General features: G+C 36.6%; 1 protein-coding gene across 1 annotated transcript in view; it reads right to left on the minus strand.

The window, feature by feature from the left end:
• LOC113067637 (Fc receptor-like protein 5) overlaps positions 1-21126 on the minus strand; it is a 61478-nt gene extending 40352 nt beyond the window's left edge. The window contains exons 1-7 of the mRNA XM_026240008.1: positions 20937-21126; positions 15614-15649; positions 15132-15404; positions 14925-15059; positions 14569-14739; positions 13768-14049; positions 13243-13485 (exon numbers count right to left, since the gene is read on the minus strand). Of these exons, the coding sequence (XP_026095793.1) occupies positions 13243-13485; positions 13768-14049; positions 14569-14739; positions 14925-15059; positions 15132-15404; positions 15614-15649; positions 20937-20967 (1171 nt within the window). The 5' untranslated portion in view covers positions 20968-21126. The remainder of the gene's footprint in view (positions 1-13242; positions 13486-13767; positions 14050-14568; positions 14740-14924; positions 15060-15131; positions 15405-15613; positions 15650-20936) is intronic.
• Between the last annotated feature and the right edge of the window lie 4093 nt (positions 21127-25219).

The raw sequence follows: 25219 nt of genomic DNA on the forward strand, positions 1-25219 counted from the left end.
CCCATTCGGTAATGAAAAGTAGCAATATTTTACACATGATTTACAGTCTATTTGAATAATTATGAAAAATATAAAAGGTGTGCATTGTAGCTGACACCTAGATGAACACTTTACAGTATGTTTTATGAAAGTGAATCATTCTGTTCAAATGTTATTGAGCTTTCAATTTGTATTTAAGTCCATTCGGTAATGAAAAGTAGCAATTGTTTTCCACATGATTTACAGTTTATTTTAATAATTATCAAAAAATATAAAAGGTGTGCATTATAGTTGACACCTGGATGAACAGTTAAAAGTTGTTTTCGTGACTGTTAGTCATTCTCCTTGCATGCTATTGACGTTAGAGAAGTGTATAGTAGTTTCTCGTGTAACTTTAGAGACGGTCCCTAGATTTGCGAATATCCAACGTCCAACGTCAAGCCAACTTTATGCCAGTTGAACACTGGATGTCTGGGCAGAGAGAAGTCAGACAGACGAGAGAAGAATCACGGCTGCTCAGCTCAGGCTGTCTCCACGGAGCTCACAAAGAGCGAATTTATTCTTATTTAAGACCTTTTATAATTAAATTATATCGACGATTGCACGCAATCCACACGTTAGAACACAGCAATAGCTGAATTCAGATGTTTCTGAACTGTTGTCCGCGAGCTCGCAATGTATTTCTCTGAACAAGTCTAAATAGAGAATTCACAGCCTTTCACATTAAAACCCTGCAGCGAAACGGCACAAAACAATTAGAAGAATATATTATACACATTAAAATGAGTGTTTATATGTGCTTGTGAGATTTTATCTGTCAGGCTGAAGTTCTGAACGTCACATCTATCCATCGTCACAACATGGTAAAGTCATTTATATATATATTTTAAGAGCTTCTTAAAATATTAATGCACACAATCCACTCATTAGAACAAAACAAGAGCAAAATCCAGGTGTTTGTTGAGCCGTGCAAAACGAAATATCATTTGACATCGAGGGGAAAAAGTAACTGTAACTCCATGAATACTCAACGAAGAGACAGAGATATATCTATAGAAAGCTTGACATGTCTACTTTTAAAACAAACAAGTGCTGCCGAACAAATATTCTGTGATAAAGTAATCCATATCAAAACAACGCAATGTCCTTTTTTCACGTCTAATGTATGGAAGGCCAAGAGGGTCAAATAAACGTGAATTTTAACGTGTCTCTGTAAAGGGTCTACTTTTTTTGGATACAAACATAATAACAACAAAACTTTGGGCACTTATAAAATAAAGATAACAAACAAGGTGTGCTGTCTGCAGCCTTGGTCTGCGATGATCTTCATTTACAAACACGTCATTAAAATAAACTGTAACTCCATGAATACTCAACGAAGAGACGAGAGATATATCTATATCTATAGAAAGCTTGACATGTCTACTTTTAAACTAAACAAGTGCTCCCGAACAAATATTCTGTGATAAAGTAATCCATATCCAAACAAAGCGATGTCCTTTTTTCACGTCTCCTTTCATTATATCTAATGTGTATGGAAGGCCAAGAGTGTCAAATACACGTGAATTTTAACGCGTCAACAACACGTTAAATACGTGTATTTCATGCGTAGACAACACGTATTTAATATTATTTATTTATCGGCGCTGCACAACATGGTAAAGTCATTTATATATATTTTTAAGAGCTTCTTAAAATACTATATTACTCCAATGTTATATCCAATATTATTTAACGTGTTAAATAGTGTTGTTTACAAGTGAAAAATCAGCGGGTATTTAACATGTATTTCACGTGAAATACACTGAAGTACACCTTAAAAATCAGTTTGAAGAGGTCAATGTCATTGGCTGCTGAGGACTTGGGTCAAACCACTTCTGTGAGCTTAGTGGTTGGGGTGTACCATCCATAGACAGGCAACCACCATTTAACATGCTATAGATCAGCTTATTCAGCCTTATTATTTAGTCTTTTTTCTTTTCTGTTTTGTATAGCCTATAGAAATAATATATTTAAGTTTCAGTTTTATGAAATATTTATTTTATAATAAATAGTAATTACAATTTTGTGGTGATAGTATAAAGTTTATAAGTTACAGTATTTTGTAATGAAACAGGACTTTTTGTTTAGCTGTTGACTCGCCGAAGTATACTATATATAGTGTCCCTTCTTTAATTTTTCAGTAATGTGTGATAACTTAAAATATGTTGTCAGTACTATTAAAATAAGATTAAATTGAATGGTATTAAGGAGATTATGGTTTTTGCATGACTTATTTCGCATTCAACTAGACAACCCTGTTGTAGCTGTTATCATAGCCTAGGCTTTTTATTTAAAAAGAAAAAAGCAAGGGACCATGGAAAAAGACTGTTGCAGGTGTATTTTTTTATGGTATTTTTTTTGCAGCGGGACAACTCAAGAATGTTGGGCACACAAGTACTGTGGCTCTTTTGCCCCATGGCCAAGATGGCCAAGCCAACATCAAAGTTAGTTCACTAACTTTTAATTCTAGTTACCATTGTTGCTTTACAGATTAAAGCCTAAAGTATACAAAGACTGAACATCAGTGAGCAGGGCCAATGCTGTTTTTAAATAGAAGGCCAATTTAAGCTTTGAAACATGCATTGTTTTGGTATATTACATGGTTATATGCCAAAAGATCAAGGAAAGTTTGATTTCTCATGCCACAACACCTTTGGTATTTACTTTTTGTCATGATTACATTTTCCCAAATCAACAGTTCTTTTCTAAATAATCAATTAAAATGATTTATAAGTTAACTTTGTTTAAAGCAAGTGTCTTTTGTCTGTTTTTCATTGTAGTCAGTGTAAATGTACCTACTGAACTCACCTATGCTGATTGTGAAATGAAGTCCATAAAGAAGCTGAAAAAAATCAAAGGATACAAAGGTACACTTAAAAATGATCATACAAGTAATGTACATCAGGGCTAAAGGACTCTGGGGTGAAATTTGCATTATATGTTCCTAATTTTGTTTTTGTTTTATTCCTAATGAAGTTTTCCTACTCTTGGCATCTTCTAGGCAAAACCACTGCGAGTTCAGACATTATGTACACAGGATTGTAGATGGAAACACAAGGTGAATGTCGCACTTTAGGAAAGTGAAGGAACTACAGAAACTGTAGAAATACAGTAAATCTACAACTATTTCTGTAAATCTAAGAATGAAAAAAAAGTGCATAAACATTTGTTCATATACATTCCTGTGCTGTTACTGGATCTAGCGATTTGATGTACAGTATGTGCTCAGGTGTTGATGAATTCACGCTGAAGAGGTGGAGACCAGAAATATCAGTGCTGTATAATCTTTGAAATACTGAACAGAGCACTTGATTCACCATTACTTTATATTAGTGATGGAAGCCCTTGTGTGCCCTTATATTATTTGATAATTTAGTGGGACTTTCTTTCTGACAGTTGAGTGTGGTTTTGCTTTTGTACCAAGTTTTCTTTGTCTTCTTGATATCACTTGTATTTGTTGCAGGTCCCTTGAAAACCTGGAAATAGTCTTTAAGAGTCATCTTTAAAAGAAAAAGTGTACAGTAAATATTTGTTTTGTTTTTTTTTTTATTCAAAAAAATGTTCACACACATATATATATATATATAATTACATAATTATTATAGTAATGAATAGTCTTCATTTTTATTATCATTATTATATTAGTAGCTGTTTCAGTTATTTCAGTCTGGTTATTATTCATTATTAAATCATGTAATCATGGCTTCATGACCTGGCAGCTTTTTAAAACTATTCTTCCACTGGATTGAGCCTTAATCTGCAACAAAGCCCTATCATGTTTGACTGATCTTTCCCACCGGGTAACAACTGCTATCTGCAGAAACGTACTGATCTAAACTCCTGTTGCACTTGAACTCTACAATGTAAACTTTACTTTTAGTTGTGTGTCAGTATATTTGTATAAAATTGTAAAATTGTCGTTGTTGTTGTCAAATCTACATTTCATTTGTTTCAATCCCATGCAAATGAAGAGACTATAGGAGTGACACATTTTTATTCATTGTCTTCTTGGTCCTGCTGTGGCGCTACAGGAAACAACAAAGATTCAACATCTGCCATATTAAAATTCAAAATGTTTGCAGACATTGGCTTTATTCCTAAACTTTGTGAGCTTTTTGGTGGCTTTCAGCTGGTCAGGCTGGAAGACAAATTTAAGCTCAGGATTTTAAATAGTACTGATAAAAATAATATTAAATATTAATATTATCTGTATTGAAATCAACCATGAGTCCATCTTCATCCTGTCAAACATGTGTATGATGCATGAATTCGATTTTACATCACGTTCACTCTGTTGAGGGAATGTAGACTTCTGAGAAGGTGCTGATCTGTATCAGTCAAAAATCAAGTCAAAAATGTCGAAGTCTTCTTTATTGTCAATTCTTCCACATGTACAACACATACATACAGAGAATTGCAACTGCATTACTCTCAGACCCTTGGTGCATACAGATAACACTAACAGTAGAACATAAAAATACAGATAAGATTAATATATAATAATATATTTGTTTTAAAAGAATAATATATACCCTTCTGTAACTGTCAACTGCTTTCGCTGATGTGCTGTGGAGTAGATTTGCTGACAAGTTCTTCCCTGAAAGTACATTGATAACAGTAAAAATTTTGTTTCTGATGGACAAAGGTGCAAAAACAATGAGAAAACAAGTATACAGATGTGTTCATGACAACAGGGATCAGACAGAAGAGCACATTAAATATAACGAGCAAGAAGCATGACGAGCAGCACAATAAATATAACAAGACATAAGTGTTAAATGAGGTAGAAATGTGAAATTGTAGGAATGTAAGAAATGTTAGAGTTTAAGAATAGTGCTTGTGTACAATTGAGGTGATCAGAGCAGATATTATGTCAGAATATGTGGTTTTGTGCGGTGTTTTTGGTGCACATTGAGGGAGTTGAGTGCAGATGAATGTAAACTGACCATTGTGCAGATGTGCAAGAGTCTATAGTGCACAGCTAAGTGAAAGTGTATCACAAAGCAGCACAGCACTGGACTTTGAACTTGCAGTGCTCATGTTTATTCAATGAAAACATAACATTAGCCTTTTGAAGTTTAATTGTCACAATGAGCTATATAGCAATCCTGGTCTTTCCGTCCCCAAATTTAAGACCTCTTGAAATCATAGTTAAGACTTTCTTGTACAACTTAAGACTTTTTAAGGCCTTAAATTTGATACAACTAAATTTAAGACTTCACCACTGAAACCCTGTAACACCTACTGAAATACAGAGAGAGAATAATACTCACAGAGCACAAGAGGAAGTTGATGGAGCCCCATACTGACTGAATGATGACAAACAGTTAAAGACACAAACTGTGTTCAAGTCTCAAGACTTCCTGAAAACTGCGGTCAGAGCTTTAGAAACACCAGCACAGATACAAGACATACAAATGTACCTCATGTTTGACAGAAAATATTGTTTTTGCGACTGAACCAAATCATTTAAACAATTGAATCATTCAGGAACAAAACAGCATCATGTTGCTCAGAGATGCAAAAATGGAATTATATTTGTTGTCGAGCAAAAACAAAAGTCAAGCAAAAACAGTCAATATTGTGTCTTAAACGTAAGTGTCCTAATATTAAACTCTTGTTTATCGAACTGCTGTATAAAATCAATATTTATCACATTTATCTGTCTTCGCGTGATATTGATGAATATACATACATAAAATAAATAAATTTCTGCCCTTGATCTTGAATGTTTTGATCATTTAAATGTGTTTTAATAAACTGAATCATGCAGTGAAAGAACACGCCCTGGTCTAACCTACTAGACATCCTATTACCATAGCTAAACTTTAGCTAACTTTGGTAGCTCCCATGAGTCATGGATGTTAACAAATTTTGTCTTTTGGATAATTAGCTGTATATCCGAGGCACATGTAGATTAACATTTTGTTTATCATCACCATTCTCCCCCACACCATGACAAACACAAGTGGAAAGGGAGGGAGGGCTTCATGTCTGTCTGACTGTGTGCTATATATATATATGTCCTTCTCAAAAAATTAGCATATTGTGAAAAAGTACATTATTTTCCATAATGTAATGATAAAAATTTAACTTTCATATATTTTAGATTCATTGCACGCCAACTGAAATATTTCAGGTCTTTTATTGTTTTAATACTGATGATTTTGGCATACAGCTCATGAAAACCCCAAATTCCTATCTCAAAAAATTTGCATATTTCATCCGACCAATAAAAAAAAAAGTGTTTTTAATACCAAAAAAAAGTCAACCTTCAAATAATTATGTTCAGTTATGCACTCAATACTTGGTCGGGAATCTTTTTGCAGAAATGACTGCTTCAATGCGGCGTGGCATGGAGGCAATCAGCCTGTGGCACTGCTGAGGTGTTATGGAGGCCCAGGATGCTTCGATAGCGGCCTTAAGCTCATCCAGAGTGTTGGGTCTTGCGTCTCTCAACTTTCTCTTCACAATATCCCACAAATTCTCTATGGGGTTCAGGTCAGGAGAGTTGGCAGGCCAATCAAGCACAGTAATACCATGGTCAGTAAACCATTTACCAGTGGTTTTGGCACTGTGAGCAGGTGCCAGGTCATGCTGAAAAACAAAATCTTCATCTCCATAAAGCTTTTCAGCAGATGGAAGCATGAAGTGCTCCAAAATCTCCTGATAGCTAGCTGCATTGACCCTGCCCTTGATAAAACACAGTGGACCAACACCAGCAGCTGACATGGCACCCAGACCATCACTGACTGTGGGTACTTGACACTGGACTTCAGGCATTTTGGCATTTCCTTCTACCCAGTCTTCCTCCAGACGCTGGCACCTTGATTTCCGAATGACATGCAAAATTTGCTTTCATCCGAAAAAGTACTTTGGACACTGAGCAACAGTCCAGTGCTGCTTCTCTGTAGCCCATTTCCTGCCCACGCCTGTGCCCGGTGGCTCTGGATGTTTCTACTCCAGACTCAGTCCACTGCTTCCGCAGGTCCCCCAAGGTCTGGAATCGGTCTTTCTCCACAATCTTCCTCGGGATCCGGTCACCTCTTCTCGTTGTGCAGCGTATTTTGCCACACTTTTTCCTTCCCACAGACTTCCCACTGAGGTGCCTTGATACAGCACTCTGGGAACAGCCTATTCATTCAGAAATTTCTTTCTGTGTCTTACCCTCTCGCTTCAGGGTGTCAATGATGGCCTTCTGGACAGCAGTCAGGTCAGCAGTCTTACCCATGATTGTGGTTTTGAATGAACCAGGCTGGGAGTTTTTAAAAGCCTCAGGAATCTTTTGCAGGTGTTTAGAGTTGATTAGTTGATTCAGATGATTAGGTTAATAGCTCGTTTAGAGAACCTTCTCATGATATGCTAATTTTTGAGATAGGAATTTGGGGTTTTCATGAGCTGTATGCCAAAATCATCAGTATTAAAACAATAAAAGACCTGAAATATTTCAGTTGGTGTGCAATGAATCTAAAATATATGAAAATTAAATTTTTATCATTACATTATGGAAAATAATGAACTTTTTCACAATATGCTAATTTTTTTAGAAGGACCTGTATATATATATATATAAGATACTGTAGCAGGCAGATCACTTACTGTTCATGATTCATAAGCTATTGGAACAAAATCCTCAATATTGATTTGAGGGTTGATATGAGTGTGTTTCTGAGGGGAGCTGACTGTCTTCAGAAAAGTTTACATGGTATTTTCTTTTTATCTTCTCTGTATAGTGTTTCCACTCATATAGTGTTGCCTCCTGCTGTCAGAGAGTGAATCTGCATCTCATTCAGAGCTTCTGCTGTTTGTTTCCTTCAGGCATGTAGTACAATTTCATAAAGCTTGTAAGAAAATGTTGTTTTTGCTTCAAATTGGGTTATTATTAAATCAGATTATGTGTATGATTATTATTGTATAACTTAATGATATGAAATGATATGATATGTAGATGAATTATATAACTAAAATTATATAAGTGTAATTACAGCTTTAGGTTAAATAATGATGTTAGATTTTATTTACTAGTCTTTTTTAGGAAACAAATCAAAGAAAAAAAAAAGATACTAATTCTACTTTTTCTAATATTCTGTATGTTGCTCAAAAACAAAATATATTGTGTCCAGAGGAAATTAATTATTATTACTTTTTTTTTTACAAAGTCATTTAAAAATAATACATTTCAGAGGTGTAAAAACAATTCCATAATACTGTGAAACCTTGATATTTTGCTTAAGGTTATCATACCATCAAAATCTCTTACCGGCCCATGCCTAGTCACATAAATTGATAGTGGTCACGCGCGCAGCTTTGCCACACAGATTTTGATAGGTGGATATTATAATAAAACAGGCGGTTTGCCAAATAACCAAAAGGTCATTTGTTAATCTGACTGTTTGATGAAGAGAAAGAGATCAAATGTAGGAGAAATAAACACATAAGACTCCACAGAAGTGGAATACTATTAATATATTTTTAAGAACTATTATTATGTCGTAATGTTTAGTTGACCAATCAGCAGATAGGGGCATTTAAATCCTGCCCACATGTAGAGATTGAATATTAATTATTCTGAAGTAATTTATTTTCTGTCCCTGAACGTAAAAACAAAACATGAAGCAGAATTCTTGATTTTTAGTTTTGTTTTAGCAAATGAAAAACGAGAAATGTGCCTCTTTTTTTTTTTTTTTTTGATTTCAATATTAAATTAAAGCTGCAAGCAGCGATGAACGGGCCCTCGCACCCGGGCTCACCAGCAGTGAGTGGCTTTAGTAAAAAGGTGAACAGTGAGAAATATGTATTTAAAGTCATAAATATAATTGGAATATATCAAAGTATATTCCATATTTGTGCCAATCTTCCTGTTGCCAGCAGGTGGCGCTATCGTTATAAAGGAATATTGGCCTTCAGATGTGTTCAGGCCAGGACTCTTATCGAACGTGAAGTTTGGGGAAGATTTTATGCCTGAGTTACAACTTCTCTTGCTGTGGCGAGACATCAAATTTTGTAATGGCGCCATGGACACACCCTTTTGCAAAAACTCAAGATCTCCACAATTTAACATTGCACAGGCCTTTAGATTAAACTGACCACAAAAACTACATTAATCTAAAAAAATTTCTAGGAGTAGTTCGTCGCAGTGTAAGATATGTCACTTCCTGTTGCCAATAGGTGGCGCTATGACTATAACTGAATGTGGGCATGTAGATCTGTTCAGGTCAAGAGTCATATCAAACATGTAAAGTTTGGGGCAGATTGGACATTGTATGTCTGAGTTACAGCAACTTCCTTTTTCATGGCGAAACATCGAAATTTGTCAGGCCGCCATGGACACACCCTTTAAAGAAACCTCAAGATCTTAGCAATTTAACATCGCAAATGGCTTTAGATTACACTGACCAAGTTTGGTGTTGATCTGAATAAATCTTTAGAAGGAGTTCGTTAAAGTACAACCCCTATAAATGGCAAAAACAACACAAATTTTGAGAGAAAATTCAAAATAACCAACTTCCTGTTGGGATTCAGATTTCGTACCAAGGGACTTTTTCGTAGATATTGGTGTGTTACATGTGTGTACCAGTGATGCGCGGGTCAGTGTATTAATAACCCGCACCCGACCGACGTTTTCAACTAACCTGCCCGCAACTCGGACCTCAAAAAAATAAAAATAAAATATTGTACCTGACCCGCTTCCTGACCTGCATGTTGAAAAAGCAGTAAATGCTCATCGTAGTGTCATTGGGCCATAGGAACAAAGGCAAAACTAACTAGGCCAAAAAAACAACAACAAAACTTAATATATTAGAATTTTGTCAAGAATTATAAAAAGTCGTCAGTAAGCTCATAATTTGTACTAAAATAGTCTAGTCTGGCTATGTCTATTTGCATGTTTCTGCAAGGTCAGCAGACATTGAGGCTCAGGTTTGTTCCGATCAGAGCTCGTGAGCGGAGAGCGCACTTCTGAATATCCCGACTCGCTCGCTCATTCCGTGGGGTCTCCCTCAACCTAGAATGGCCTGCTGGTTCGAAAATATGCAAGGAGTCATTTAATTGTTTAGTAATAAACTGGTGTTTTCTGTGTTGCTGCAAAGATGAAGTTGACTCCCCATGCAGTCTTCTTTGCCGCCTCCATCTCTACGTCAGTCTCTCTTCATGCCAGTTATTCAGCCAATAAAGTGTAGGCCTATGTATTTCAAAAGTACTATATAAATATAAATTACAAAGGTTTAATTGGCATTTTTATTTCAAACGAACCGACCAACCGCGACCCGAATATCATTAAACATATTTTTGGATAACTCGTAACTGCGGATAACCTGACTCGTGACCACAGACACCTGCTCATTTTGGATCAACCCGCGCATCAATGGTGTGTACCAATTTTCGTACATGTACATGAAACATAGCTCGAGTCGCACTCCGTTGAAAGTGTATAGGTGGTGCTGTCGAGCCATTTTGCCACACCCGATGGAATATTTGCCTTCAGATGTGTTCAGGCCAGGACTCTTATCACACATGTGAAGTATAGGGGAGATCAGACATTTTATGCATGAGTTATAACATCTTTTATTCCCATGGCAAGACATCGAACTTCGTCATGGCACCATGGACACGCCTTTTATCGAAAACTCAAGATCTTCACAATTGAACTTCGCACAGGCCTTTAGATTAGACTGACAACAAAAAAGACATTGATGTCATAAAATTTCTAGGAGTAGTTCATCGCAGTGTAAAATATGTCACTTCCTGTTGCCAATAGGTGGCGCTATGACTATAACTGAATGTGGGCATGTCAATCTAACCTTTCTCATTCTGAATGAAGCACTAATAAAACAAGATCCGAAAGCCACTCTATGATCTTCTCTGCACACTGCATGTGGTTTATATTGCATCATGGCATGATCAACTTCTTAGTCATTTCTTAGTTAAGCAAACCATTTGTCTTTGTCAAGAACTTCCTCTTTCACCTTAGTCTCACAGTTAAATATTGAAGCATTACTAGTAGGCACATCTTTCTAAACGTTTATAAGAAAAAAATGTAATAACAGTTTTTACTGACTGTCACTGCTCAGTCAAAAGTGTGAAACATACCTGTACAGTCACCAGTTTAGTCTGATTCTCCAACAAATGACTTGAGTCGGCTCATTTTAATGTAGATAATTTATATAAATAATGATACAATGTGATAACTAATACAATTACTGAATAAATGACTCTTATGAGAAGGTTGTTTTAATGAAACTAAAATAAGCGAATTGAAAAAAAAACTGCTAGAGCCGATTACTTTTCTTCTCTCTTAGAATGTTGTTAGCAAGTGACTAGCATGTTGCTAGCATGACTATCATGTTGCTAGCATGATTAGCAAGTGACTAACATGTTGCTAACATATTGTTAGCATGATTAGCAAGTGTCTAGCATGTTGTTAGCATGACTAGCAAATGTGATGGTAGTATAAAACCAGCAAAAACCAGTTGATTCATCAAAAAAAACCCAGCAAAAACCAGATAAGACCAGCTTGACAATAGCTTAGGAAACCAGCCAAAGAAACCGATCAGCTTAGGCTGGTTTTAGCTGTATTTTCAGTAGGGAGTTTTAAGCTTTGCTATTGGCAGTAGACAACTAAAAATCATTATAAGTCTTATTATCTAAAAATGATCTAAAATCACCCCCTAAATGAAAGTCTATGGGGTTTTAGGTGGTTTTAGTAGTCTGGTTTACAAAAAAAAACATAATCCGGATGAGTTAGAAAAGATATAGCAACATGAGTCAGACCAGTCTGAAGGTCTGACCTGAGTTTGGTGGTTCTAGCTTGAAAGCTCTAGGAGGAGATACATTTAAACATTTTGTATCAGAAAAATAAGTTTAAATAGGATTTCAGTAAGTTGACTTTTTCAAGCCAACTTAATAATAATAAGTTTAACTAGGATTTCAGTAAGTCTGCATACATAATAAGTATTAGAGATAATAATATTACTGTTTTGCCTCCAGCAAGCACCACTAATAATTACAGTATACAGTATTAATTGACATGTAAAATCTGATTGGCTTGACATTGCAAGAATGTTTTAACAAAGCATCCACAATAATTTAAAAGGCACTGCTTTTTCATTTTTTTTTAAAAACAGTTCAAAATATTAAAAACCTACAGAGCTTTACAGCAATACAAGTCATGAATAAAGAATACACTAAAGAATAATGAATAAACATGCTTACAAATGACATGTTCACATGTGGTTTTAAAGCAAGCAAACATCACAGAGGCTACATAACATAGATGCACTAAGACTTATACTGTAAAAAATTGAACTAGATTACAATATTAAAGCAGAACAAAATAAAAACATTCAACTTTAACTTAAACTTAAACTTTCATGATAGAATAATACTGAAAAAAGTAATGTAAGATGCGCTTCTAAAAGTTTATGAACAAATAGTTTAGTGAAAGTGAAAGTGAAAGTGAAAGTGACATTCAGCCAAGTATGGTGACCTGTACTCAGAATTCGTGCTCTGCATTTAACCCATCCAAAGTGCACACACACTGTGAACACACACCCGGAGCAGTGGGCAGCCATTTATGCTGCGGCGCCCGGGGAGCACCTGGGGGTTCGGTGCCTTGCTCAAGGGCACCTAAGTCGTGGTATTGAAGGTGGAGTTCAATGGAGTTCAATAGTTCGAGTAACTGTGTCATCAACATAAAATCAGATCATTTTTTAGCAATTACAAAGAAGAAAATGTAAGTAATGCCAATCCAATTCCTTAAAATCAAGTTCTTCTCTACATGTTTTCTTGTTGAATATCCTGTTTCACTCAGAAGTCCAAGGGTTTGAAGTTCTGGTTCATGTTGAATCTAACAACCATTAGCTGCAAGTCAAAGGAGGACAGTGATGCATGCACACAAACACAAATGTTAATTTGACCACATGCACATTCAACCAAACAGCATTAATGATAATAATAATTGTTGCTCAGTAAAATATGATTATAATGACATGTAATAAATCATTCAGTTGTTATACCTCTCATCCTGCAGCACTTGAAGATCAGCACGACTGTCACTATCAGATATGGACAAACTGTCAGTACAGAACTGAGTGTGTGGAGGACAGAGATCTGAGATTCTGAATGAGACGCTGAAAAAGAGACACAGAAACACTTTATCAAGCACTATATCTGAACGAGAGCATATGAAGAAATAAATCAGCTCATGGTTTCATTGACTTGCACCTCTGACTGAGATCCAGCTCTTGGGTGACTCTCCTCTCTCTGGGTGTTTGCAGTAGTAGAAACCCTCATGTGACTTTGAGACAGTAGAGATGATCATCTCTGGAGTTTGACTCTGGATGAGTGATCCATCTTTATAGAAATCAGCTCTGAGGATTGGTAGGGTTGAATTTTGAAATAAACAGCGTAGAGTCAGAGAATCTCCTTCAGTCACAGGATGAACAGGACTCTCCAGAATCACATCAGCTACACAAACAGAGGAAATGTGTGCTGATTGTAAATAGTATATAGCAACTATATGATAACATATTTAATAATAAAGATTAAAAATTTTCTTAAATTTAACATTTTCTTACAAAACTATATTTTTGGTATCTCATGATCATTGAGTGTTTATTTGTAATGCAGACTGATGCTTCCTGTTTTTGTTTAATTAACTGCTTTGTGTATTGTACAATGAAAATAGTAAAAATAATTATAAAATATATATATATATATATACACACACACACAGAAACTCAGACTCACGGTGTACAGTGATATTAACAGGATGACTGTTCTCTCCAGATTCAGACTGACACCAGTACACTCCAGTGTCTAATGTGATGGTGGAGTTGATTGTACATGTAGATCCTGTTTGTGATCCCCAGTGTGATGATGAACAATCTTCCAGCCGCTCATTGTCTGTGTATCTTCTCACTCTCCATCTATCAGAATTACTCTGGTCCTCACAGCTCAGAGAGAGAGAGACAGATGTGAAGTGTTGAGTTCTGTTGGGACTGATGATCAGAGAGACTGGAGGAGAAACACCTGAGAAGACAATTACAGTTTGGAAATCAAGACAGTTTTATTGATTTAACACTTTACACAGTCTACACTGTTTCAAAACAAAAAATAACAGTTGTAATTATGCTATTAGCAAGCTAGCCAAAGACACCCGAGACAACTTCATGAAGTTCTGGAAGAAACCTTCCAAGAAACCAATATTTAATGATTTGATTTAATCAACCATCATCTAAGTTCTAATCAAGTAAAAAAATAAATGTTATTCAGTTGTGTTGTGGGCAATAAAACAGTTGAGTACATTATTGTTAATCTCATTTTTACACTGAAATAATGAAAATGTCTGTGCCACCCCGAGATGCTGCTTCCCCCTTCCTCCACCGTTGTTTTAATCTCTGCCAGAAGAAAAGGCATCTTTCTCCATTGACACAACTCAGCAGTAGCCTTGTATTATGACAGAATCAAATTTCACAAATCATGCTCTTAAAAGAACAAGTAAAATTTCAGGAGAGTCTCATTTCATTCAGTGATTCAGCCTGAACTCACCAGTGACCCATAGTGGTTGTTCGTTGCTGTACCATGTGAAATAGGCAAGTTTTCCTCTCTCTGCGCTGCACACATAAACTCCTGTGTGATTTAGAGCAGCAGAACTGACCGTGTAGTTTCCTCCAGCTCCTCTGCTGCTGTCTGAGAGAAGCTGATAACGATTTCTGTAATCTGTATGAAGTGAAAGTGTAGAGTTACCTCTAGAAATGATGAGTTATATTTACATGAGACTTTTAAATTACCTTTGTTGGTATAATCAGTGCTCAGACTATTTTATTTATTAAATTTTTAATTTCTATAATTTTTATTTTTATGAAACATTCAGATATTATCTCATGAAGCACACTATGTCTTACCTGATGAAACATTTAGAGTGAACCAGCTGAATGTCCAGTCTGTAGAGGAGCCGTTAACCTCACAGATCAGAGTCACTGGATCTCCTTCAGTCAACCACTTCTGTGGAGAAACACTTAAAACTGGTCTGGGTTTATCTGAAATACAGAAATCACTCATTAATAACATGTTAAACTTGTGTGTGTTTATGAAGCGTTGATCAAACTCACCTGATACTGTCAGTGTAACTTCATCACTGATGTTTGATGTTCGTGATCCTCTTCTCTCTGCTCCATAACAGGAATATTTACCTGCATCAGACTCAGTAACAGAACTGAATGTGTGTTCCTGTAGTTCACTGAAAACACTGTCTGAACCGTCTTTATACCAGCTGTACTTCCAGCTAGTGACTCCTTCACCATCAATGTCACATCTGAGAGTGACTGTCTCTCCACTGAATACATGTTGATCAGGTTTAATGCTCACTTTGACTTTTGGTCTTTCTGTGCAACAACAATTTTTTTTTTACTATAAGATCAGTTACTTGATTTTTGAAAACATGCTAAATCAGGTTAGAATGAAGTGTTGATATGCATTGAATTTATTTAATACACACGTTTCATAGTTTGACTTGAATTACGGGAATAAATTAACTTTTCCATGACATTCTAATTTCATGAGATGCACCTGTACATGAAAAAAATGTACTCACCTTCAGATAGTCCAGAGTAGATGTTTGAAATCAGTACTAAAACACAAAGAGAAAAACGCATTAAATGAAACAATCATTAAACACTGAGATTATCATTTGTTATTTTAAAATTTAATCTAGAGCGAATTGCATCTGAGCACAGATTATGTTGATCTGGTAAATAATAAAAATAATCAGATTTAAACATGCTAAATTAAAAATATAAAAATCTTGAACTATCTAGATTGAGCTTTGAGTGAGTTTCAGTTTTAAGGGAAGCTAATAATTAAAACATCTGACTAATAGCAGAGTTATCTGAATATATTTTACACAACATGGACAATAACTGCAAAATAAACCAACCATTACAAAGCACTAAACTGAATGACTGACCCAGGGATGGAAATTAGCACCACCGCCAGCCAAATGCAGGTGATTTTGTGTTGTGGCAGTAAACTCGCTTCACCTACCGGCCACTGTGGCAGGTAAATAATAGCATACTGTTTCTCCCGAACGGTGGACAAAAAAAGTTAATTTACATCCCTGGTGTGTGTACAACAAGAGAAAGGCGGTGTAAACAGAGTTAAAAATGGCAGTGTTGTTCCCAATACAGTGTTTGCAGCTGAAGTTAGTGCCGCCGGCAGAGTGATATATTCGTTGTTTTTTGTACAGTACGTTTTATAGCACGCACTCATGTTATACAAGATTGCGTGAAGAGTTGAATTTGTTATCATGCACAAATTTCTGCAGACTGTCTCGTCTCTGTCAAACTATAACGGCCAAAACTGTATGTTTTGCATGCATCAAGTTATATTGTGGTGTGCCCTTTAAGAGACTGATCGCTTGACTTAAGGCGCACTGTGTGCTGATGACGTAGAAGGACTATGTGACTGTGTAAAGAGAACCATGACAGATAATAAGTTCGCTCTGCCGCTTGTTATTCTTCTGTCTTTGCTTTATTTGTAACACCAAGGAAGAATTGATATCTCACGTATGAGAAGAGCGGGTTGCAGTGTACCAACCATTAAATGTGTGAGACACCAACTCCTCGCATCATATCTCTTCATTTTAACAGACTTACTGAGTTATCGAAAAATGGAACGCAGCTGGAGGAAAACAAAACTAGAGGTATTTCGTATTGCTTGGCGGGAAAGTAACCTATCCTACAGAAAAGCATTAAAGACTGCTAGATCCGATTACTTTTCTTCTCGTTTAGAAGAAAACAAACATAACCCCAGGTATTTATTCAATACAGTGGCTAAATTAATGAAAAATAAAGTGTTGACATTTTCCAACATCACAGCAGTAATGACTTTATGAACTACTTTACTTCTAAAATTGATACTATTAGAGCTAAAATTGCAACCATTCAGCCGTCAGCTACAGTATCGCATCAGACAGTGCACTATAGACCCCCTGAGGAACAGTTCCACTCATTCTCTACTATAGGAGAGGAAGAATTGTATAAACTTTGTATAAACTAAACCAACAACATGTATGTTAGACCCTATACCATCTAAGCTCCTAAAAGAGGTGCTTCCAGAAGTCATAGATCCTTTTCTGACTATTATTAATTCCTCATTGTCATTAGGATATGTCCCCAAAACCTTCAAACTGGCTGTTATTAAGCCTCTCATCAAAAAAACACAACTTGACCCCAAAGAACTAGTAAATTATAGACCAATCTGGAATCTCCCTTTTCTGTCTTAGATATTAGAAAAAGTGGTATCCTTACAATTATGTTCTTAGAGAAAAATGGTATATGTGAGGATTTCCAGTCAGGATTTAGACAGTATCATAGTACTGAGACTGCTCTCCTTAGAGTTACAAATGATCCGCTCTTATCATCTGATCGTGGGTGTATCTCTCTATTAGTTTTATTGGATCTTAGTGCTGCGTTTGACACAATTGACCACAACATTCTTTTGCATAGACTTGAACACTTTGTTGGCATAAATGGAACTGCATTAGCATGGTTTAAATCGTACTTATATGACCGCCATCAGTTCGTAGCAGTGAATGAAGATGTATCATATCGATCACAAGTGCAGTATGGAGTACCTCAAGGCTCAGTACTAGGGCCGCTACTCTTCACGCTTTATGTGTTACCCTTGGGAGAAATCATCAGAAAACATGGTGTTAGGTTTCACTGTTATGCTGATGATAATCAGCTCTATATTTCTTCACGGCCCGGTGAAACTAACCAATTTGAAAAACTAATGGAATGCATAGTCGATATAAAAAACTGGACGATGAGTAATTTCTTACTGCTAAATTCTGAAAAAAACAGAGGTGTTAATTATAGGACCTAAAAACTCTGCTTGTAATAACCTAGAACACTGTCTAAGACTTGATAGTTGCTCTGTCAATTCTTCGTCATCAGTTAGGAACCTAGGTGTGCTATTTGACCGCAATCTTTCCTTAGAAAGCCACGTTTCTAGCATTTGTAAAACTGCATTTTTCCATCTCAAAAATATATCTAAATTACGGCCAATGCTCTCAATGTCAAATGCAGAAATGTTAATCCATGCATTTATGACCTCAAGGTTAGATTATTGTAATGCTTTATTGGGTGGTTGTTCTGCACGCTTAGTAAACAAACTACAGCTAGTCCAAAATGCAGCAAGAGTTCTTACTAGAACCAGGAAGTATGACCATATAAGCCCAGTTCGGTCAACACTGCACTGGCTCCCTATCAAACATCGTATAGATTGTAAAATATTGTTTATTACTTATAAAGCCCTGAATGGTTCAGCACCTCAGTATTTGAATGAGCTCCTTTTACATTATAATCCTCTACGTTCGCTACGATCTCAAAACTCAGGCAATCTGATAATACCTAGAATAGACACACTCTTGCAGTTTAAATCTAGATTAAAGACTCATCTCTTTAACCTGGCTTACACATAACATACTAATATGCTTTTAATATCCAAATCCGTTTAAGGATTTTTAGGCTGCATTAATTAGGTAAACCGGAACCGGGAACACTTCACATAAAACCCTATTTACTTGCTACATCATTAGAAAAATGGCATCTACGCTAATATTTGTCTGTTTCTCTCTTATTCCGAGGTCAACGTAGCCACCAGATCCAGTCTGTGTCCAGATCTGAGGGTCACTGCAGTCACCCGGATCCAGTACGTATCCAGACCAGATGGTGGATAAGGACCTCTACCTAGAAAGGACCTCTACTGCCCTGAAAGACAGCGGAGACCAGGACAACTAGAGCCCCAGATACAGATACCCTGTAAAGACCTTGTCTCAGAGGACCACCAGGACAAGACCACAGGAACAGATGATTCTTCTGCACAATCTGACTTTGCTGCAGCCTGGAATTGAACTACTGGTTTCGTCTGGTCAGAGGAGAACTGGCCCCCCAACTGAGCCTGGTTTCTCCCAAAGGTTTTTTTCTCCATTCTGTCACCGATGGAGTTTCGGTTCCTTGCCGCTGTCGCCTCTGGCTTGCTTAGTTGGGGTCACTTCATCTACAGCGATATCGTTGACTTGATTGCAAATAAATGCACAGACACTATTTAAACTGAACAGAGATGATATCACTGAATTCAATGATGAACTGCCTTTAACTATCATTTTCAGAGTAAATAAACCCTAAACCAACTTTTTTTAGTTAATGATCTGTAAGAATGGGGCTTTATTAGTGCTGTTCATTGATTCAAGTAACTTTTTTGACATTTGAGTATAAAGTGTTTTAATTCTACAATATATGGTATAAAAACGTCTGACTGCTGCCCTCTTCAGGTTGAATGGTGGCTACTGCAGTTGATTTTTCCTATTGGATTTTTTGAGGTGGTTTCCAGCTCACCACGCCCTTGGCAGTATAAAACCATCTTGTTCCATCAAAATCACTTTAGTGAGTCAGGAGTTGGAATTGCGAGTATTGAAAACGATCACGATAGAGTATTTTAGCATTTATTTAGCATAGCATTTATATAGTTATTTTGATTATTTCGTGCAGCCTATGTAGTTAATTAGCATAGCTGTTAGTGTAATGTTAGTATTGTTAGAAGCATAGTTAGTTAACGCTAGTAGCATAGTATTGCATCAGTTAGGATAGCTTCAAGTTGGCGTAGATTTATTTACAGTGGTCAGGATGATACGTAGGTGTAGTGTTGCTGGTTGCAACAGCAATGCTGGACTGCATAGTTTTTGCTTTTCCAACGCAATGGAGGTGGAAATGAGCTTCTCCACACAACTCGCGCTGAAAAGCAATGCAGTGCCTTACTCAGAGACTGGCCCCATTCTCTCTTGCACGGCTGCTTTGCTAGCATCGTCGGATGCCGATCGTGATACGGGAGTTAAGACCGCAGTTTGAACCAGCGGCTCGAATTGAAATGGCTCAGGCCCTGGCCCTGTGTACACAGACACCTCAACATCCTCCACTTCTGGTGAAGGTGGGGGAGAAAAGTCCTCTACTTCAAATAAATGCTCTGTTGCAAAGCTACTTGCGTCAATACAGTCACCTTCCATTTTAGCGACAGCAACTGTCAATTAATCCGTCACTGCAGGTCTCAGGTTCATGCCCCACCCACTCAGCCCCGCCCTCGGTTCGTCCCCTCTATCTCCGATGTTTCAAACATTGCCAGTGGGTGGAGTCAGGCTCTGACCAGTGGTTTAGTAACCCTTTAACTATGTTAAATTATACAAATACCCTATCTTAAATTATGTGATAATTCTAAATGCATTTTAATAGGCTGATTAAGAACTCTAAATGCGCAAAAGCGCACTGCTAGACTTCATCACCTAATGTTTGCGTGCACTCTGTAGGTGTTTTGTGCTTACTTTTCACGATATACTCAGAATATCAAATCGCACATCATTAAAACTACAATTACGATATCATCGCATACCACACATAGTGCACACCCCTATGTTTAGATTTTGATAATGCGTTGTCTTCTTATCGATCCACCAGTTCAAATTTAAATCTCTGTGTGTTTGCAAGGTGAAAACATGGGTCGATTTTCACATCGTTTTGAACTCTGAACAAAATAACAGTTTTATTGAAACTGCTCATTCACTCTCTGCCAGCAGGTGAAGCGTTTGGTAGAAATATAACTTTCCCCGGTTGCAGCAGAACACAAAGCAGCACAGCACTGGACTTGGAATGAGCAGCACTCATGTTTATTCAGTGAAATCATAACATTAGCCTTTTGAAGTTTAATTGTCACATTCAGCCATATAGTAATTCTGGTTTTTCCGTCCCCAAATTTAAAACCTCTTGAAATCAAAATTAAAACATTATTTTACAGTGTAAGACTTTTTAAGACCCCACTGAAACCCTGTAACACCTACTGAAATACAGAGAGAGAATAATACTCACAGAGCACAAGAGGAAGTTGACGGAGCCCCATACTGACTGAATGATGACAGACAGTTAAAAACAAAGACTGTGTTAAAGCCTCAAGACTTCCTGAAACCTGCAGTCGATCTTTAGAAACACCAGGACAGATTCAAGAAATACAAATGTACCTCATGTGTGACAGAAAATATTGCTTCAGAAAACATCACACAGACTAACATTCAAGTTTTCTACAGAAATAGTGTCTTGATCTATTGATCTATGAATAGATACTTTACATGTGAAATTAAGCAAGTCACTGTTAATAAGTGAGTCATTGCGATTAAACCGAATCATTTAAACGGTTGATTCATTGAAAAACCAAACAGCATCATGTTGATCAGAGATGCAAAATGAAATTATATTTGTTAATAGAGCAAAAACTGTCAATATTGTGTCTAAAACGTAAGTGTCCTTATATTAAACTCTTGTTTACTGAACTGCTGTATAAAATCAATATCACATTTATCATGCTGCTTTTCAAATACTGATGAATATAAATACATCAAATAAATAAATTTCTGCCCCATATCTTGAATGTTCTGATCATTCTCAATGTGTTTTAATAAACTGAATCATGCAGTGAAAGAACGCTCACTGGTCTAACCTACTAGACTTAAGCTAACTTTGGTAGCTCTCATGAGTCATGGATGTTAGCAAGACAAATTAACAATATTTGTCTTTTGGATAATTAGCTGTATATAAATATTGTTAATTTGTCCGTCTGATTGGAGTAAGAAAATGCTAAGTCCTGTTTACAATGGTGAGAACTGTCAGTTGTGGTGATAATATTTAACAGCAGCAGTAATATTGATGCTTCTCAATCACTATTTTAAAAAAGCACCAATTACATTTCTTATGTGTTTAGTTTTACTAACATTTATCATTCTGCATGAAGCACTAATAAAATAAGATCTGAAAGCCACTCTCACTCTCACTCTCACTAATCTGCACACTGGATGTGGTTTATATTGCATCATGGCATGATCAACACCTTAGTAATATCTTAGTTAAGCAAACTTTTTCTTTCTAAGTACACTTCCTCTTTCACCTTAGTCTCACAGTTAAATATTAAGGCATGTCTGATATAGGCACAACTTTCTAAATGTTTATTAGAAAAAAATGTTATAACAGTTTTTACTGACTGTCACTACTCACTCAAAAGTGTGAAACACACAGTGACCAGTTTAGTCTGATTCTCCAAAAAATGACTTGAGTCTGTCAATTTTAATGTAGATAATTTATATAAATTAAAAATGATACAATGTGATAAAAGTGACAAAAAGCTCAGAGAGCAGTTCTTTATTCAAACTGAATGAAGAGCAGGGGTGGGTAGAGTACGCAAAAACTGCACTCAAGTAAAAGTAAAAGTAATTATAGAAATATTTACTCAAGTAAAAGAAAAATTACTAGTCTGAATAGTTACTTGAGAAAGAGTAAAAAAGTATCGGATAAAAAGTCTACTCAAGTAGTTAGTTACTAGTTACTTTGGGTCATATATACTGAGCCTATTTTTATTTAGATATATAGATAAAATGTATGTAATGTATGTGTGTGTGTATAAATATATATAATTCATCAGCCTTTACTCCAGTCTTCAGTGTCACATAATCCTTCCGAAATCATTCCAATATGTTGATTTACTATCAATTATGTTCTTTTTATCATAATCCTAAACAAAATGTTGCAGGTTCAAAAAAAAATATTAAGCAGCAAAACTGGTAATAAATCAATATATTAGAATTATATTTTGAAGGATCATAACTCTGAGAACTGGAGTAACAGCTGATGAAAATTCAGATTTGCATCACGAAATAAATTATATTTTAAAGCATGTATTATATATGTATAAATAACCTCTGACACAGAGAAGAGAGAAAACTCCTCACATGACCGCTAAGTTACAGAACATCTGTCAGTTTACTTAAGTCACAGATATAGGTGTCATGCCATAATTTTTAATATGACTGACTTTATATTAAATGTGAATTTAACATTGAAAGTCAATGTGATATAAAAACTGCTACTAATTTTTTTATTGTTCATACAGAGAGCAAATAACATGTACATTATCAAAAATCATTTTCACTGACAGTCTAGAGTTCAGTCACTCTCAAAAACTCCCATTAAAATCACTGAAACACTGTGAAATCAATATCTTATTTACAGGTTCGTACACACATCTGCACTTTGTTGTTTCTGATGAGAGAATTCGCAAGAAAAAGGTATTCAGTCAGTGAGTGAGTGAAGGAAGCACCGCCATTTTAGCGATGACTCATCTGAACGCCTCTGATTGGCCAATGCTTTAATAAGCGCAACAGAATCTTGTGTGATTGGTTATAATGAGCAGCGCTGAAAAACGTGTCTGTCTCTGGCTCAGCACCAGCCAGCGATCAAAGATCTGAATTTAGCAACTCGCTGAACCTACTCGCACCGGTGTGATTGTATTACAGTTAATAAAATATTAATCTGCTATTTTTTGTCTTTTGGAAGCTGCATTCAACTTGGTTCCCTTCTGTTATAAGTCACACGTACAACAAACGAATGTCACAGTGGTCTCGTGTACTGTAATCGAATGTAGCCCAAGTTATTACCTGTTGAACAGTAGACAGCACACGCGGTGTTCATCTAATAAAGATCTTCATCGCTAGCAAATAGCCTTTGCAGAATTGCTTTCAATTCAATGCAGTTCCATAGCCACGTTTTCAACGCTGCTCATGTTAAACGTTACAACTCTGAGTGAACCGCTTCAGACGCTCAGCGCGTGCGGCAGGTAGCTGAACGAATCATTCAAACTGATTCATGAACCAATTCATGAGGAATTGGGGAAGTCGTGGCCTAATAGTTAGAGAGTTGGACTCCCAATCGAAGGGTTGTGAGTTCTAGTCTCGGGCCGGATGGAATTGTGGGTGGGGGTAGTGCATAAACAGCTTCTCTCTCCACCTTCATAACACGACTTAGGTGCCCTTGAGCAAGGCATCGAACCCCCAACTGCTCCCCGGGCGCCGCAGCATAAATGGCTGCCCACTGCTCCGGTGTGTGTGCTCACAGTGTGTGTGTGTGTGTGTGTGTGTGTGTTCACTGCTCTGTGTGTGCACATTTCGGATGGGTTAAATGCAGAGCACAATTCTGAGTATGGTCCATACTTGGCTGAATGTCACTTCCCTTCAATCGTTTGCCAATTGCTTTGATCAAGCCTTTGAACAGAGTTGACTCAAAAGAATGAATAATTCGCGAATGAGAATTGCTCATTGCCCAGAGAAAAATAGACAATGCGTTTGGAATAAACTGAAACAGTTATAACATTTATTGCATTAAGATAAAGTAATGAGAGGAGCGTCGCCCACAGTAACGAAGTAAAAGTACAGATTTTTTCCAAAATATTTACTCAAGTAAGAGTTAAAGTACCCATCTTTAAATATACTCAAAATAGTATTAGTTACCCAAAAAATGTACTCAAGTAAATGTAACAAAGTAAATGTAACTCGTTACTACCCACCACTGCTGAAGAGGTAGTTGAAATAGGTAGTGAGCGGACCAATGCTGCACAAAGTGTCTGGGGCAGGTCACAGTATGTTAGTGGGAGGGGGGAGTTGAAGGACCTGGGGAAGTGGGATCTGGGGGGGTTCAAAGTTCAGTGGTGCATGGGGAAAAAGAGGGGAAGGGGGACAATGTCCGAAGGGAGTTACGCTCAAAAAACATTCATTATTATTATGTTGAAAACAATTGTGCTGCATAATACTTTTGTGGTAAATGTGATATACTATTAAATAATTGTATAAGCATCACAGAAACTTGCAAATTTTGTGTATACTATACAACAACATAATTCCAGCAATCAGATATCAGTTACCAGTTGTCTCATCATCTCAGTCTCGTAGCTCCAAAGTCATGTTTGAGCTCCAGCTTTGATTGTGTGTATGGTTGGAGTAGACACAGAAGAGACTAGAGCCGGAGCAGGAGGACTGTGATTCATATACATCTGCTTCAGGATGCACCATTTCCTTGGGCCACATCCAGCCTGATCAGCTCTGGTGTGTGAGAGAGTATTCACTGCCTTACACAGCACAGAATGGTATGGCCACACTGTGACTCTCTATAAGCACCATTATTTTTCATGATCTGTGTTTATAAGTAATTATTAATACATATAATCATGCTTTAGGTACCAAACAATAATTACTGTAAGATGCCTGTTCTGGACCAAATGCTGCTGGAACAAAAAACAGAGGTGAGAATTATTTTATTGTTCTATTTTATTTTGT

Source organism: Carassius auratus, linkage group LG28B (assembly GCF_003368295.1).
Source record: "Carassius auratus strain Wakin linkage group LG28B, ASM336829v1, whole genome shotgun sequence".
In the NCBI taxonomy this organism is placed as follows: Eukaryota; Metazoa; Chordata; class Actinopteri; order Cypriniformes; family Cyprinidae; genus Carassius; species Carassius auratus.